General features: G+C 51.0%; 1 protein-coding gene across 1 annotated transcript in view; it reads right to left on the bottom strand.

Moving 5' to 3' along the window:
- Window positions 1-15,393, bottom strand: part of DSCAML1 (DS cell adhesion molecule like 1) — a 364,654-nt gene that overhangs the window by 29,096 nt on the left and 320,165 nt on the right. The window contains exons 15-19 of the mRNA XM_021926590.2: window positions 15,142-15,309; window positions 13,388-13,458; window positions 8,436-8,676; window positions 4,888-5,034; window positions 2,197-2,352 (exon numbers count right to left, since the gene is read on the bottom strand). Coding sequence (XP_021782282.1) covers window positions 2,197-2,352; window positions 4,888-5,034; window positions 8,436-8,676; window positions 13,388-13,458; window positions 15,142-15,309 — 783 coding nt within the window. The remainder of the gene's footprint in view (window positions 1-2,196; window positions 2,353-4,887; window positions 5,035-8,435; window positions 8,677-13,387; window positions 13,459-15,141; window positions 15,310-15,393) is intronic.

Below are 15,393 nucleotides of genomic sequence, written 5' to 3'. Positions count from 1 at the left end.
TGGGAACCTCTGACTTAACCAACCCTGGAGCTGTCCTACTCAGGACTTCTTGCTGTATGTGATAATAAATGTGCTTATGGCTGAAATCTGTTTTCACTGGCTTTCACAACAAACAGCTTCCTAACAGACACAAGTAGTTTGATGGAAAGGATAAAGTATGTGGAGACAAGAAAGCCTGGATTTGTCCCCTGTTAGTTGAGTGGCATTTGGAAAGTAGCTTTCACTCTGGAGGCCTCGGTTTTCTCCCCTGTAATGTGGAAATAATGCCTCCCTCCCGGGGCTCTTGGGTGGGTTAAGTCATATTATGACTGCTGTTCTGGATGAGATCTCATCCGACACTGGGTTCTTTGTGACCTGGGCTTCCCCTTGGAGGCTCTGATGCCGCTTCCTTTCTTTTCTTTCTTTCTTTCTTTTTTTTTTTTTGAGATGGAATCTTGCTCTGTCACCCAGGCTGGAGTACAGTGCTATGATGTCGGCTCACTGCAACTTCCGCCTCCTAGGTTCAAGTGATTCTCGTGTTTCAGCCTCCCAAGTAGCTGGGATTACAGGTGCCCAACCACACCCGGCTAATTTTTGTATTTTTAGTAAAGACAGAGTTTCCCCATGTTGTCCAGGCTGGTCTCAAACTCCTGACCTCAGGTGATCCACCCTCTCTCGGCTTCCCAAAGTGCTGGGATTACAGGTGTGAGCCACTGCATCTGGCCTGAAGCAATCATTTCCTTGCCAGCACCTTGGTAGCCATAAAGCAACTGCTATTTGCTAGTAGTTGACATTTTAGATGTAGTACTAGTACTTGATGAGGTACCACTCTCCCCATTTTATCATGAGGAAACTGGGGTTCAGGAAGGCTAAGTGACTTCCCCATGAATGCCAGGCTAGGGGTATGCACTTCCGCTGTATTTACCAGCGCCTTTTCCGTGCTGCAGTGCTGCTTCCCGAAGGTTAGGGGCAGTGCTTCTTTGGGCCCGGGCTCCTGCTGTGTATAACCATGTGTGGCTCTGGGCAGAGGGCTGAAGGCTCCTTGCAGGAAGGGTGATGCTCCTAGACCTCTGGGTTCCTCATAGGGCCTTGTCTTGATCAGTTAAACAGGTAGAGGTGCTTATGGCGTAGGCCTTGCATCAGACCACGGGGCAAGAAGAAGCCTGGGGGCTCCAGGGGCTCATTTCTGGAGGCCAAAAGGTGCCTGAGTGTGGCCCTGAGGCCTCAGATGGGACCAGGCTCTAGATGCCATCTCAGCTTAGTCTCCACACTGGAGCAGGTGGCTCTGCCCGGAGCTGTCCCAGGAGGCCTTGATGGGAGGATTAATGACAGGAAAAGTAGGGCAGGCAGGTTGGTAAATATTGAATTGCTCAGGGCTTAAGGGGAGAGGGGGCCTGCTGTAGGGGGAGAGGGAGGGAAAGCCTGGAGATTAAGCTGAGCTGGGAGCTGGTCCAGTCACCAGGCACTGGGCAACAATGGCAGCTTCTCCACCACCACTCCCAGCCTGAGTCACTCGTTTCAACACATTAAACCCTTCCAGTGCCTTCAGCCAAATTGTTTGGGTAGGATCTAGGCTCTGGGCCTCCATATCCCTTGAAAAAACTAAGGGCGAGTGGGGAGGAAGCCATCATGCCAAAGATGTCTTCTGCTTCTGTGCCTGCTGTGTGCCAGTCGCTTGTCACACCTCTTCTAGTAACAGGGCACCCGGCCCAGAGCGCTCACCTATGAAACAACTAAGTGATAGAGCTGGGACTGGGAGGGGAAGAAAGTGGCAGGGCTGGAGGCAGAAGCCCAGAGCCCACCTCTATGGGGTGACCACAAAGTCCATAACCCGGGATGTGCTGAACGATGCTCCTGCTCCCCCCCAGCCCCAACATCTGTATCCAGAGGAAAGCAGGCTGAACGCGTCAAGGGAGCAGATGCCACAGAGAGAATGCCCTTGGGGTAGGGGGAGAGGGTTTCTCTGGCCTTTGATTCAATGCTTCAGAGAGCAGGTGTGTGTGGGGAGGCGGGGGGAGGTGCAGGGAGGTTCACGTTGCTTATCTGCTCATGCATGAATCCGAGAGCATTTCCCCAGAGTCCTCAAGGCCACCCTCCAATGGCTCAAAGGGCAGGAGAAAGGACAGTACCCTGCTCTCACCCTGCCTCCTGGGGTGGGGTTGGGGGTGAGCAGTGGGCAGCAGGACCAGCCTGTCCCGAGGAGAGGCCTGGACTCACCGTCCTCCTTGGTCTGAATGTAGAGCACGCTGCTGCGCACGCCGTCCCCAGCCTGGGTGTAGGCCAGCACCTGGACGCTGTAGTTGGTGAACTTCTCCATGCCCCGCAGCTCTACCCGCTCCCGTGTGGTGGTGATATTCTGCATCTCGCCCCACTCTGCCGGAGACCAGCAAACTCTGAGGGCCCAGCTCCATCAGGCTGTGGCCCCTGCTCCTACCCCTGTTGCCTGGGCTCTGCTCACACCTACTGCGCAGGCTCAGCCCTCCACTCCATGGAGGTGAGGACTAGAGGGTTTTTCACCTTGAGGCACCCAGGAGCAGATGTGGGCCACTGCCCCTAGGCCCCGTCTCTCTAAGGGTCCAGTGAGGGCAAGCCACAGATGCTGGCCTGGACCCGGCCTCAGTTGACTTTGCACCAATTTCACCTTGACATGCTCTTTAAAACGCCTCTCTCTCCATCTCTCCAAGCAACATTTCTCCCTCCCGCTACCCAACTCCCTTCCCATGGGAGAGCCTGGAGTGGCTTGGACATGGGTGGAGGAGGTCCCGTCCAGGAGGCACAACTCAGCAGCCACTCCTCCTGCTGCCCAGCCCGCCTTGGGCCGCCATACCTCCCTGGGTGGTTATCGACCTGAGGATGACGTGTGACAGGCTGAGGCTGCCTCTCCTGCCTCTGACTACTCCTGAGCCAGCACCCTGGACTCCCAGCTGGGTTAAAGGGTTGAGTGACCCGTCTGCCTTCTCCCCACCATTGGAGACACCCAGCCATTCCCTGCACAGAAAGCCTGGGTGAGGCTGGTGGAGCCGATAGCCTCAGCCAGGAAGAGCTGGGACACTCCTGAGGCTTAGGGAGGACCCAACATCCCGGCCCTGCAAGGACCTTCTCATAGACTCTAAAGAGGAGCTTAGGGAGATGGTCCCACGAGGGCCAGAGTTGTAAGAGAAGGAAAAGGGACAGACTCTGGAGCCTCCCACTAGGACTGCTGGGCTTTCAGAAAGACAGGTCCAGTAACGGGCTGAGGACCAACCTCGTAGACATGAGTTCCTGGAGACCCACCTCCCAGCACCTCGTGGATGGTCCAGGGCAGGCAAAAGGCCAAGGAAGAGGGCCTGGCCAGGGAAAGCAGTGCTGCCAGGATCCAGAGGATGAGAAGGCTGTGCCCAGCGTGAGAAGACTCCAGGTCAGTGCAGGAGGACCCCCAGAGGCCGGGGCAGCAGGGCCTTCCTCTCCTGGAGTCAAAAACCAGGCTGGCCTGTCCAGGACTGGAGCCAGAGAAAGGGCAGGAAGAGGGCAGCATGGTCAAGTGTCCAGCTGGTCTTTGGGGATTGCCGAGGCCAATACATTCCTTAGGGGTTACGCTGGAGAAGCCCACAGGCTTGGAAAAGAGGAAGCGAGTTCTGGAAAACAGGGAACCTCCCTTTACCTGGTTCCACACGAATATGAATGTAGTGAGGTCACATTGTGAGCAGCGTGGCCTGGCACTGCACAGCAAAAGAATTGGGGAGACCTTCAGGGAACTCAACCTGAGCTAGAGCCCTCTGCTTTTTGTGGGAGAGAGTGGAAGTGGCGGTGGGGAAAGATGCTTCCTACTGACAGTGTGTCTGGGCAGAGCGGAATCTGGATGGGAGAGGGGACCGTAGTAGCGCTGGACAAATGACTGTGAGCTGAATTCCAAGGTCCACCAGGAAAGAAGAGAGGGCCCAGGGGGCTGGGAGGCAGAAAGTGCAGGAGCCAGATTGGGGGCAAACTCATTTTAGTCCTTTGTGGTCTATTGAGATGACTAAGGCCTTCAGTGGAATGTTTCCATAATTTGGGACGCTGGTCCTCTGACCTGTGTGAGCTACAAGCCTCCAGGTCGCATGAAGGTCTGTGTACAGCAGTGGCGGGAGCTTGGTGTGCCTGTAGGATGCTACTCAAACCTGTTTGCACATTCCAGGGCGAGGAAGACATTCAGAAGTTTGGGCCATCTTACTGGTTTCTCTCCATTTTCCATTCCTACCCCCCAGCTGCACTGTGCGCACCTCTCTGCCCTTCTCTGGGTCCTGGGCGGCTTGTTTGCACAGAAAACACGCCTTGCTGCATGCCTGGCTCCAGTTGGGTTTGGCCAAGGGAGGCTGTCCCTGTGTTCTGGTAGCCCTGCTTCCTCCCTTTCCCCCTTGGCCTTAAGTGCTGCTGGCTTCCTGCTGATGCTCGTCCCAGGTGCCCACCTCCCTCCTCAGTCCCTTCATTAAATTCTTTGATTGCCCTATTTGAATGTACCGACTATTCCCCACTGGTATCTGACTCACACAGCCATAAAGGCCTATTATCAACACGTGAAACTAGAAAAGCTGATCTGCCCCTTTCATGCCCCCAATACTTCCCCAAACACATACTGTTGTCTGGGAGTAGCTGGGTGTCTCCTTCCTACCCCTCACCAGAGATGCCACCCTGTGTACCACCAACCCCCTTGCCCCTGCCTCAGACCTCAGTTGAACACGGAGGTGTGCAAGTGAATCCCGAGCCCCTTCACTATCCCCTGGCCCCTATAGCTGTTATCGTCCTCTTGTGGCCTCCCCGTGTGGAGAAGAGGGGCTGCACTTCCCGTTGCCATGCCGTAGGAGGATGCTTAGCTCTAACTACACCTGGGAGCAGACCCCACTGACCCTGCGCCTCTCCCCTGAGGCCCAGCCATCATCCCAGCAGACTCACCCCCATCCACATAGAGGGACCAGAAGATGACCCGATAGCCTTTGAGGACGCCATTGAGGGTGCTGCGCGGGGGCTCCGACCAGGAGATGACGGCCACGTCAGAAGTGATGGACAGGGCCCGGACGTTCTCAGGGGGCTGGCTGGGCACTGCAGGGGGTCGGGGGAGAACCAAGGGTCCAGTCAGTCGTGGGTGTGAGTGACAGTACAGCAATTATGTCCCAGGCTGGATTCCATGGTCCAACCAGAGGAGCGTTCAGTTAGACAAGTGGAGGAACCTCCTGACTCGCGGGTGCTGAGAGTGAGAGTTGGGGCAGGGAGGCCAGGAAGTGAACCGAGTTTCCTTTCCTGGAGATTGGGGCAGACAGAAATCTTTACAGACTTGGCTCCTTGTTCTCCGGGTAGCACATTCCTGGTTGTGGTTAAATCCTGGGGAAGAAGGTGATGAACTCTGGGCATGAGCCCCTGGGAATTCCTCAGTGGGCCACCACAGCCCAGGGAAATCCTGCTGTGATGAACGTGACAGACCTGGAAGGCCACCAAGCCAGCCCTGGAGGTGTCTGCAATGCATCATCTCATCTGACGGCTGCCAGCCCCTCTGTGTCGTCTGACCAGGGGTCTGGGCCAAGGCCTGGTTCTAGGGACTCCTGTGTCCTTGTTCCAAGCTGAAGGGAAGGCAAAGAAGGGAAAAGGACTTCAGCTAACCCTGGTGCAGAAGAGGAGCTTCCACCGGGACCTCGGGACCTCTGGGACCATTAAACCTTTGCTCATGCCCTTGTACTCGAGCACACTAAAAGGCCTGGATGATGGGAAAACACTCTGAGACCAGCTTATGTGCTTCTCCTGCCGGTCACGCTGTCCCTCTGAGAGCCACCTTTGAGTTTAAGCTGAGGCTCACCCTGCGGCGCTGTGCAGCCTGCCCCTCCTGAGACGACAGGCCTCCGAAACCCTATCCCCCGGGATCCACCTCAGCTCGGGGGAACTCTGGTGGCACTTCCTGCTGGCATCCGAGGGCCAGGACAAAGTGCAAGACGGAGTCTGCTTTGCTCCGAGTGGGAGAAAGGAGGCACAGACTGGCTGGAAGGTAATTAGATCCCATTGCCCCACAAGAGGCAACTCTAATTTTTATGAGCATTTAAATGATAATACATCATCCTAACGATCCTCTTTGAGAATGATTATTGTTTCATATTACTTAGGTGTAAAAATATAAGCACCATGTAATTAGGGACCCAGTGTAATAAACTAATACAGATCGTCCGTTCGAACAAAATGAAGGTAATATAATTATGGAAAAGACACTATTGCTAAAGCAGGGGCCCTTGAATACCCCAGGAGGAGTGCTAATATTGCCAGGAAACGATCAGGATCTGACAGGCTAACGAGGGCCTTAATTAAGTATGAAAAACTGCTGAGCAAATGCTGCTGGAAACTTTCTTCTCCCCTCTCCCCCTTTGTTTTGAAAATGACTCCATAGCCCATGCTGATCTCTCCCTGTTGGAAATTCCAGGGGCCCCCACGAGGCAAGGGAGGTGGTGTTTGGACAGAGGCCAGAGGTGGGCCTGGCGGTGCATGAGAGCTTAGCGTTAGGTGGGGCAGGCTGGCCTTGGCTTGGGACGGCTGTTCCCTGGACACACCTTCCTAAAGTCTCCTGCATCTGCAAAGCTTGTTCCTGCATCCAGGCTTGCTCCCAAGCAAAAGGGAGGCACAAGTTGAAGCAGGAAGGGTATGGATGGGATTCAGAGATTTTGATCCAGACTCTGTTATTTTCTGGATAGATGGTTCTGGATGAGTTAATCTCCTTGAGCCTTGGCCTCCCTGCATAGATAATGGTGCGACTCTTGGTGCTATGATTCCCAAAGGTGCTCCCTGGACAAGCAGCATTACCTGTGAACTTATTTGACATAATGCGTCCTTTTTTTTTTTTTTTTTTTTTTTTTTTTTAGAGATGGGGTCTTACTGTATTACCCAGGCTAGACACCTGGCTTAGAAATGAACATTCTTGGCGCCCACCTCAGACCTGCTGAAGCAGCAGCTCTGGGGGGTGGAGCCCAGCAACCTGCATTTCCCAGACCTCCAGGAGGCTCTGCTTTGTGCTCAGGGCTGAGAACCACGTGTTAGGCCACTGCTCAAATGAACACTCTTGGCACTAAGAGGAGACAAGCTGATCTTCCTCAACCCGGCCAGGCCCGAGGCCAGCATCTCAGGGTGGGAGGGATGGAGAGGGATAGTGAGGGCCATGAGCTGAGGGTTTGGTTGCGGTGCGGCTCTCCTCCCTCCCGCTGGACTTCTCTGCCATGTGCCTCTTTCCTTCATTCAGTTCTCCCCTCTTCTCAGGTGCTCAGTGCTCTGGGGCTATTGAAGTCGGCCCCATCTGAAAGCCCAGCTTTTGCCCTAGAATCATGAAATGAGAATCTCTGGGGTTGAAGCCTGGCATCAGTATTTTGAAAGTTCCCCAGATAATGCCAACTGGCGGCCATGTTGGGAACCATTGGTACGAGCGTATCTACTGTCAGGTGTTTCTGACCTAATGTGTCCCCCATCCCCTGGGTGCTGCATTTTCAGAGAGGGCGAGGTAGGCGGAGGGCATTGCTTCCTGTAAAGGAATGGCTCTCTAGTGGTGAAATGCTTGGTCTTCTGATGGGAATGGGGAAAGGGCATTCTGCCCTCTGGACTATTGGTTTTGATCTGTTGGGGCGGGGTGGGCAGGCTCTGACTCAGCGGGGCTTTAGTCTCAGACCCTAGTTTTGGGTTGGGGCATCAAGAAGGAAGATTGGAAGAATGCTCTGCTTCTTCTTTATTCTGCTCTTTAGGGGACAGAGGTCAGCCTGGCCCCGTCTCTGGGAGCATCAAGGGCCACATCCTTTTTCTCAACCTGGTGCAGGCTCAGGTACCAGCTGGCATCTTCTCTGTGGTTGGAGAGTGGGCATGTTCCTGCTGCCTCCTAACCCTCTCCTCCTGGAGAGACAGGGCCCTTTGATGTACTAATCAGAGTGTGGGGTTCTCTCTAGTCATCGAAGAATGAAGACTTAAAAAGCTGTACTCTAAATCCTCTGCTGCATACACGTTAGGATCTCTTAACTCCTCAGCTTCGTCTCAGGTGGATGGTGGACAGGTTCCAGGCTAGAACACAAAGGCAATTTGGCTCCTGCCCTTTTTCCAAGAAGTTGTAAAAGAGGAGAAATAGGACCAGGTGTAGAGGGAAGAGAGAGGGGTTAGGGTGCCAGGAAGAAGGAGGAAGGCCAAGGGAGAAGCGTGAATGGGGAGACAGGTGGACAGGCAAATTCTCAGACAGGCCAACAGGTCGACAGAGACCGGATGAGTAGAGCATCAGTCAAAAGGAAGGAGAGGCCCAATATGCTGAATGGCCCATGCATCCCTCAAGGAGCCAGTGGACAAGAGGAAATGGCTGGGATGCAGGGAGCCTGTGTGGAACACAGGACCAAGATGGGGCCCAGGGGCAAATGGAGGGACCCACAAGCCCTCTCTGGCAGCTGTGGCTCTGCCCATGTTGGGGATCTGTGCCCACTCCCCTCTGCTTGGGCCCTCACCGTCCTCCAGAGTGGTGGCATTGATCTCGCTGGATGAGGGCCCCGTGCCAGCCCGATTGAAGGCCTGGACCACCACCCCATACTGGGCGAACTTCTTGAGGTTGTCCAGGGTGTAGACCTCGCTGTCCCCCGTGGCCTTCATCTCCACGATGCTGTACTGCCCGTTGCTGCCGGGGCTATTCTCTCTGTAGCCGATCTGGTAGCCCCGGATGACACCGTTCTGCAGCTCCTTCTTGGGTGCCTGTGAGCATGGGGAAGGGGTGGGGACAAAGAAATGGGACACTCTAAGATGATGCTCTTAAAACCAAAGTCAGATCATGTCACTCCTCTGCCCCAGCCCTTCAAAGGCTCCTGTCTCACTCAGAATGAAAGCCAAAGTCCTTACAATGGCTGCACCGCTCTGTGTGACCTGTGACCTCCCATTACCTCTCAGATCCCCTCCTGTGCCCCTCGCTTCCTGTGCCCCAGCACTCTGGCCTCTTTGGCCACATCCCCATCTCAGGGGAAACACTTCTCTCCTCTGCCGCGTCCTTGCTGAAATGCCTCTTCTGAATGAGGCCTTCCTTAGCTCCTTATGTAAGACAGCTCCCTGCCTCTCTCTGGCACTCCTTATTTTTCTTCCTGGTTTATTTTCCTCCACAGCACATAGCATCATCTGACAGTCTATAAATTCCACTTATGCATTAGTGAAATCTGCCTGTCTGCCCGCATTAGAACGGAAGCACCGTGAGGACGAGGAGTGTTACCTGCTTTGTTACTATTGCACTCTCCGTGTCTAGAATGGTGCCTAGCATATGATGGGCCCTCAATACATACTGAACGAATGAACGAATGAATGAATGAATAGGAATATCATTTGGCATGGGTTCAGGGGCCTGGGGAAAATAGAACAGCAGACAAAAAGTAATCAGATGGAGAGGGAGGTGAGCAATTAGTTTGAATAAAAAGAAAGAGTCCCGAGATACCACTTCACATCCATTAGGATGGCTCTTATAACAATAATGGAAAATAAGTGGTAGTGAGGATGGAGAAATGGGAACCCTGTACATTCCTGGTGGGAATGGAAAGAGGCGCAGTGACCGTGGAAAAGAGTTTGGCAGTTCCTCAAAAACTTAAATATAGAATTACCATACCACCCAGCAATTCCTTTCCTAGGGTTTATGCCCCAAATAATTGAAAACAGGGATTCAGAGAGATACTTGTACACTCATGTTCAATGCAGCATTATCCAGAATAGCCAGAAGGTGGAAGTAACTGAAGCGTTCACCAGGAGATGAGTGGAGACGCAGAATACAATATTGCAATACAATGGGGTAGTACGCAGCCATGAAAGAGAGAGAGCACTACCATCTGTCACAACACGGATGAACCTGAAGACACTGCACTAAAAGAAATAGGCCAGACCCAAAAGGACAAAAACTACTGTCCAATTCCACTTAGGAGGTACTTAGAATAGTCAAAATCAGAGAGAAGGAAATAGGCTGGGAGCGGTGGCTCACGCCTGTAATCCCAGCACTTTGGGAGGCTGAGGTGGGTGGATCAACTGAGGTCAGAAGTTGGAGACCAGTCTGGCCAACACGGTGAAACCCCATCTCTACTAAAAATACAAACAATTAGCTGGGTTTGGTAGCACATGTCTGTAGTTCCAGCTACTCAGGAGGCTGAGGCAGGAGAATCGCTGGAACCGGGGAAGCGGAGGTTGCAGTGAGCCAAGATTGACAGAGCGAGACTCTGTCTCAACAAAAGAGGGGTGGAATAGAGCTTTCATGGGGAGCTCATGTTTCGTGGGTACAGAATTTCAGTTGGAGAGGATGAAAAAGTTCTGGAAGTGCTAGTGGTGATGGTTGTACAACATTGTGAACGTGCATTGAACTGCACACTTAAACATGGTTCAAATGATAAATTTAAGTTATATGTATTTCATTAAAACTAAAGAAAAAAAGATCCCTGACTTTCACCTGGGTGCAGTCCCTGTGGGAACACTAAGACTGCATTGCCTCAGACACCACGGTCAGGGACTGGGGAACGGTGAAGGCTGAGGCCCCGAATGAACCCTGGATGGAGGCACAGAGATGGCAAGGACTTGAAGGTTAGAAGGGGGCTGGTGGGAATGAAGACTGAGCCCAGTCAGCCAGGAGAATGGAGAAACTCCACTGGCATCAGTCTGGGGCTGGAAAACACTCTCACCCCAGGCTCGAACCCTGATACACACCCAACCAGATGCGCACGCACACACACACCTCAATATATCCATTCACACCCAGAACCAGGAGCACGTATCCAGACCCATCAAAGCAAACATCTTAGTCCACACCCCCACTCCCGACCAGATACATTTAGATCCACGAATAGAAATTGGCTCCTTTAATGACCGGGCCTGCCCATCTATAAATTGAGACAGAACACCCACCCCAAGTGCATTTAAAAACAGCTTGAATCAGGGTTTCAAAGACAATGAAGTTAATTTAAAAGCCCACCTTTTATTGTACTAAAAAATAGTGAGATCAAAAACAATTAAGTTAGTAAATCAGCCCTACTGTTTTTTTTTTCTAGTCAATGAATGTTTTAAATGAACTGCATTTTAAAGCTCACTGTTAACTCAACAAAATGAAGTTTTAAATTTAACATAATTGTTTTGAACTCACTAAATAGGTGTGTGTCTGTGTGTGTGTGTGTTTAATTGACTTGATTCTTTGTTGCTGCTTCAATATTTCTCTCTGCACTTGGACAGTCCTGCTTGCTGGTCTGCAAGTGGACACATTTTTACATTTGGGTCTTGTATCTACACATGTATGTCTATGCACACGTGCACACACACACACACACACATCCTTTATGGATATAAATGTATCTTCACATCGACACCCATTCTCACATTTCATGTAGGTATATCTATACTGACACACATTGAACATCATTATACTATGCCACAGATTGCCTACATGCCCAGAGCTATGTATACCATGATATATACCTGCATACGTGGCCACATCAGCATATACTGACAGGCCTCAGACAGGCATGCAGGCGCACCCCAATCCATCCATCCAGATAGATTCACATATTTATACAAATCTTCACAGATCCTTCCTCCCTCCTTCCTCTCTCTTTTTTTCTCTCCTTCTCCATCTCTTCTCTCTTTCTCTGTCCCCCGCCTCTCCAAAGAGCCACAGTCAGGATTTAAATCAATCTTAACAATATTTCTCTGGCATTAAGAAATCAATAGGGCTGATTGCAAATTTATGTCATAAAGCAGGGGCGATGCATCTCGTGGAAAGGGCCTTAAAATGAAGTGACTTATCTTCAAGTGAATCTTTATTTTTCATTAATCTGTTTCTCAATGTTAAAAAAAAATCCCCTGAGAAGTCAGTCCAAAATTTATTGACCATCTGGTTCATTCTGAAGTTCTAACTTTCTAATCAATTTTATTTTTCATTATGAGACTTTGGAGAAATAAATCTGATTCCAAATTTTTATCGACCTGTGGGTCAGAGCTTTGTAGCCCGACGTTTCAGTATTTTACATATTTATTCATCCCTGCCCCCCACCTCCTGGCTGCCTTGGAGTATTTCTAGGATACAGGTCCACAGCCAGGACACAGCCAAGAGTTTGGGATTGGATGCCAGGCCTCACCCCAATTTCTGAGGAGAGCCCTGGAACCCAGAGCTGAATCTAGAGAGGAACCCTGGCTCCAGGTATCCACTAGGTGGGCTGCCTCCAGGAAGGACCAACCGCCCAGCCCTACCTCACTTTCTTCTTGGTCATGCCTCTGGGAGGGAAGGAACCGGGCTGCTGCTATGTGTGTGAGTGTGAGTGTGTGTGCACATGGTCTTAGGAAAAATATCATCAGGTCCTTCTGAATCCCTCTCATTCTCAAGTCTACCTTTCTAAAGAGCCCAGAAGAAGGACTCAAGCACCTGGGCTTTTCCTATAAGGAGAAGAGTCAGAAAGTCACCACGGATAACTGGTCCCTGATGAAGACAGGCAGCCCCCGAGCCCCACTGTTAAGATGCGAAAGCTCCAGGAAGAACACAGACAGCCCTGAGAATGCTCTCTGATCCACAGCCCTGTGCAGTGGCTGTGGAGGGAAGGCTGACTGGGGCTGCAGACACTGTGTTGCAGTCCGAGCTCTGTCTCTGCTAGGCAGACCATCTCACGTCTTGTCTCCATGGCGTCCTCTGGTGGAAGGGGATAAAAGTGCCTTCTCTCGCTGCTCCCCAGGAATGAGGAGAGGGTCAGATAAGTTGGTAAAGAGAAAGCACTTGGAGACTGGAGGATGTAGTGAGACAGGAAGTCCCTGGATTGCCAGCCCTTCTGTGCCCCTGGAGGGGTTTGGTGGTAGGGCCAGAAGCTGCTCAGGGAAGCATTTCTGAGTCTGCGCAAGGTCATTCTGTTCTGTTTCCCTGCCCAGCTGTGGAATCTCCCCTAAGATTTTCTTTAAGTGACAGATGCTTCAGTCACCCCCTCTATATTTTACAGGTCTTTGCCCTTAGAAATGGCTGTAGCACATACTGGTCTCTTTTCTCCACAGTTCCTCCACCCTCAGAGGTAGGGAGGGCAGTTACTTTCATCCTGATGTTAGAGAGGAGGAACTTGGCATAGAATCAAATCTACTTCCAACCTTATTACAACATGTGGGGTTTGGAGGATGGGCCAGCACGGCTGAGGAACCATCTTCCCTCCTTGGCACTGCAAGTTTTTCATTGCACCCCAGGCAGAGACTCCCATCAGAGAACCAGGGAGGAGAGGGAAGTGGGGGTTATTGGGCCGGGGGGACCTGCCCTTTGCCTCCCTCTCCTTCTACCCCTCAAATCTCCCTAGGTTTAGTGACAAAACAGGCCTGAGCATCATATAAGACTAGAGACTAGCAAGCCTGCTGGGAGCTTCCGTCCTGGATTGAGGAGAGAGGAGGCAAGGGGGCATTCCAGGGGAGATACCTTAGACACACTTACCTTCCAGGTCACCTGGATGCTCTGTGAAGTCACTGGCTGCAAGGTAACGTCCATGGGGGGCCCATCAGGAGCTGAGCAGGGTAGGGGGGAGGAGAAACATTACAAGTCAAGACCTGGAAGAGGAAGGGGTTTTATGTTCCCACACCCATTCTCCTGAGCAGGAGGGCTCCTGGGGAGAAGACTAAGCGCAGATGCAGATAGCAGAGAACTTCTGTTTGAGTTCCCCTGAAAGTATCTAGGGTTTCAATTTCCTCTTCATTCTCCATAATTTGCTGAAAATATAGCAAACAATGATAATAAGATACTACTGTACGTGCAGTAGGATGGCAAAAGTTTTTAAAAGTTGAAGAGTATGAAGTGTCTACTTCATACAAGAATGTCTAGTGGCAGGAACTCTTATCCTCTGATCATGGGAGAGAAAATTGGTACAACACTTTAGAAAACATTCTAGCATTTTTTGTTAAGGGTAGAAGTATTTCCCTGTTTGATGACTCTGTAATTCTACAACTGTTTATATGCCCTAGAGAAACTCATGAACCGGTACACTAGCATACAAGAATGCTTATAGCAGCATTTTTGTAATAGCTCCAAGCTACAAACAACCTAAATGTCCATCTACAGTAGAATGGACAAACCCACTGTGGTATAGTCATATAATGGAATACTATACAGCACTGAAAAAGCATAGCTATGCTAATGATATGAATGAAGCTTGCAAAAGTAATATTGATCAAAACAAGCAAGATACAGAAGAATATATGAAGTATGATGTCATGAATACATTCTACTGGAAAATAGGGAAAACTAAATTATACATTTTATTGCATATACACTGTGGTAACAGTACAAAAAAGAAAAGCATGAAAATTAGTATCATGAAAGTCAGGATACTGATTACTTCAAGGGGAGGGGTGGTGTTATGACCAGAAAGGGGTACATGGGGGACTTCCGGCATGCTGGCTAATTGATAATGAGCGTTGGTTATACTAATTACTCACTGTTTACCTTATGCTTGTTTATAAAACTGCACATATATGTTATGTGTATTTTTCTGCATTTTTTTTTTTTTTGAGATGGAGTCTTGCTCTGTTGCCCAGGCTGGAGTGCAGTGGTGTGATCTTGGCTCACTGCAACCTCTGCCTCCCAGGTTCAAGCGAGTCTCCTGCCTCAGCCTCCTGAGTAGCTGGAACTACAGGCATGCGCCACCACGCCTGGCTAATTTTTGTATTTTTAGTAGAGACAGGGTTTTGCCAAGTTGGCCAGGCTGGTCTCATACTCCTGACCTCAGGTGATCCAACCACCTTGGTCTCCCAAAGTGGTGGAATTACAGGCATAAGCCATAGCTCCCCGGCCTTCTCTGCATTATTTTGTATTATATGATAATAGAAGAAAACAGAGCAAGAGAAATCTTGTTTAAACTTTCAAGAAAACTCTATGATGAGGGTCATAGAAATTGATCCAGGCCCTAGTACCCCATCTTTTGCAGATAGATCTTTCCAGATGCTGGGGCCAGGGGAGTGGGGCAGAACCACAGATAGCTCCCCCAAACCCAGCATTTAGAACCTAGCCTGGAAAAGGGTCAAACGGAAGAGCCTCCGATGATTCAGAGGTGGACACAAACATCTGTTAGGATGCTTTTCCCCACCCCACCCTCTCTAACTGCAAGCTCATTGCCAATGAACAGGATCGCTGTAGGCCCCTGGTGTCCCTGATCCCTGAGGCCATGGGCAGGGCAGGCTGGGCGAGGTGCTCACCGGCCTCCTCGGTGCTGATGGTGAGTTCCTTGCTCGGTTCACTGCGGCCAATCTTGTTGAAGGAGTACATGCGGATGCTGTACACGGATGCTGGGTGCAAGTCCACGATGTTGGCCTGGTTGATGGTGGGGGAGATGTTGCGTGTGGACTGCTTGAAGTCCCAGGAATCTGGAGAGAAGGCACCTATGTCAAAGCACAGCCAGGCAAACTCCAGGACCCCTTTCCAGCCTGAAGTTCCAGCACAGCCCAATC

The sequence above is a fragment of the Papio anubis genome, chromosome 12, assembly GCF_008728515.1.
Source record: "Papio anubis isolate 15944 chromosome 12, Panubis1.0, whole genome shotgun sequence".
Taxonomy (NCBI): Eukaryota; Metazoa; Chordata; class Mammalia; order Primates; family Cercopithecidae; genus Papio; species Papio anubis.
This window is presented reverse-complemented; position numbering and strand designations above follow the sequence as displayed.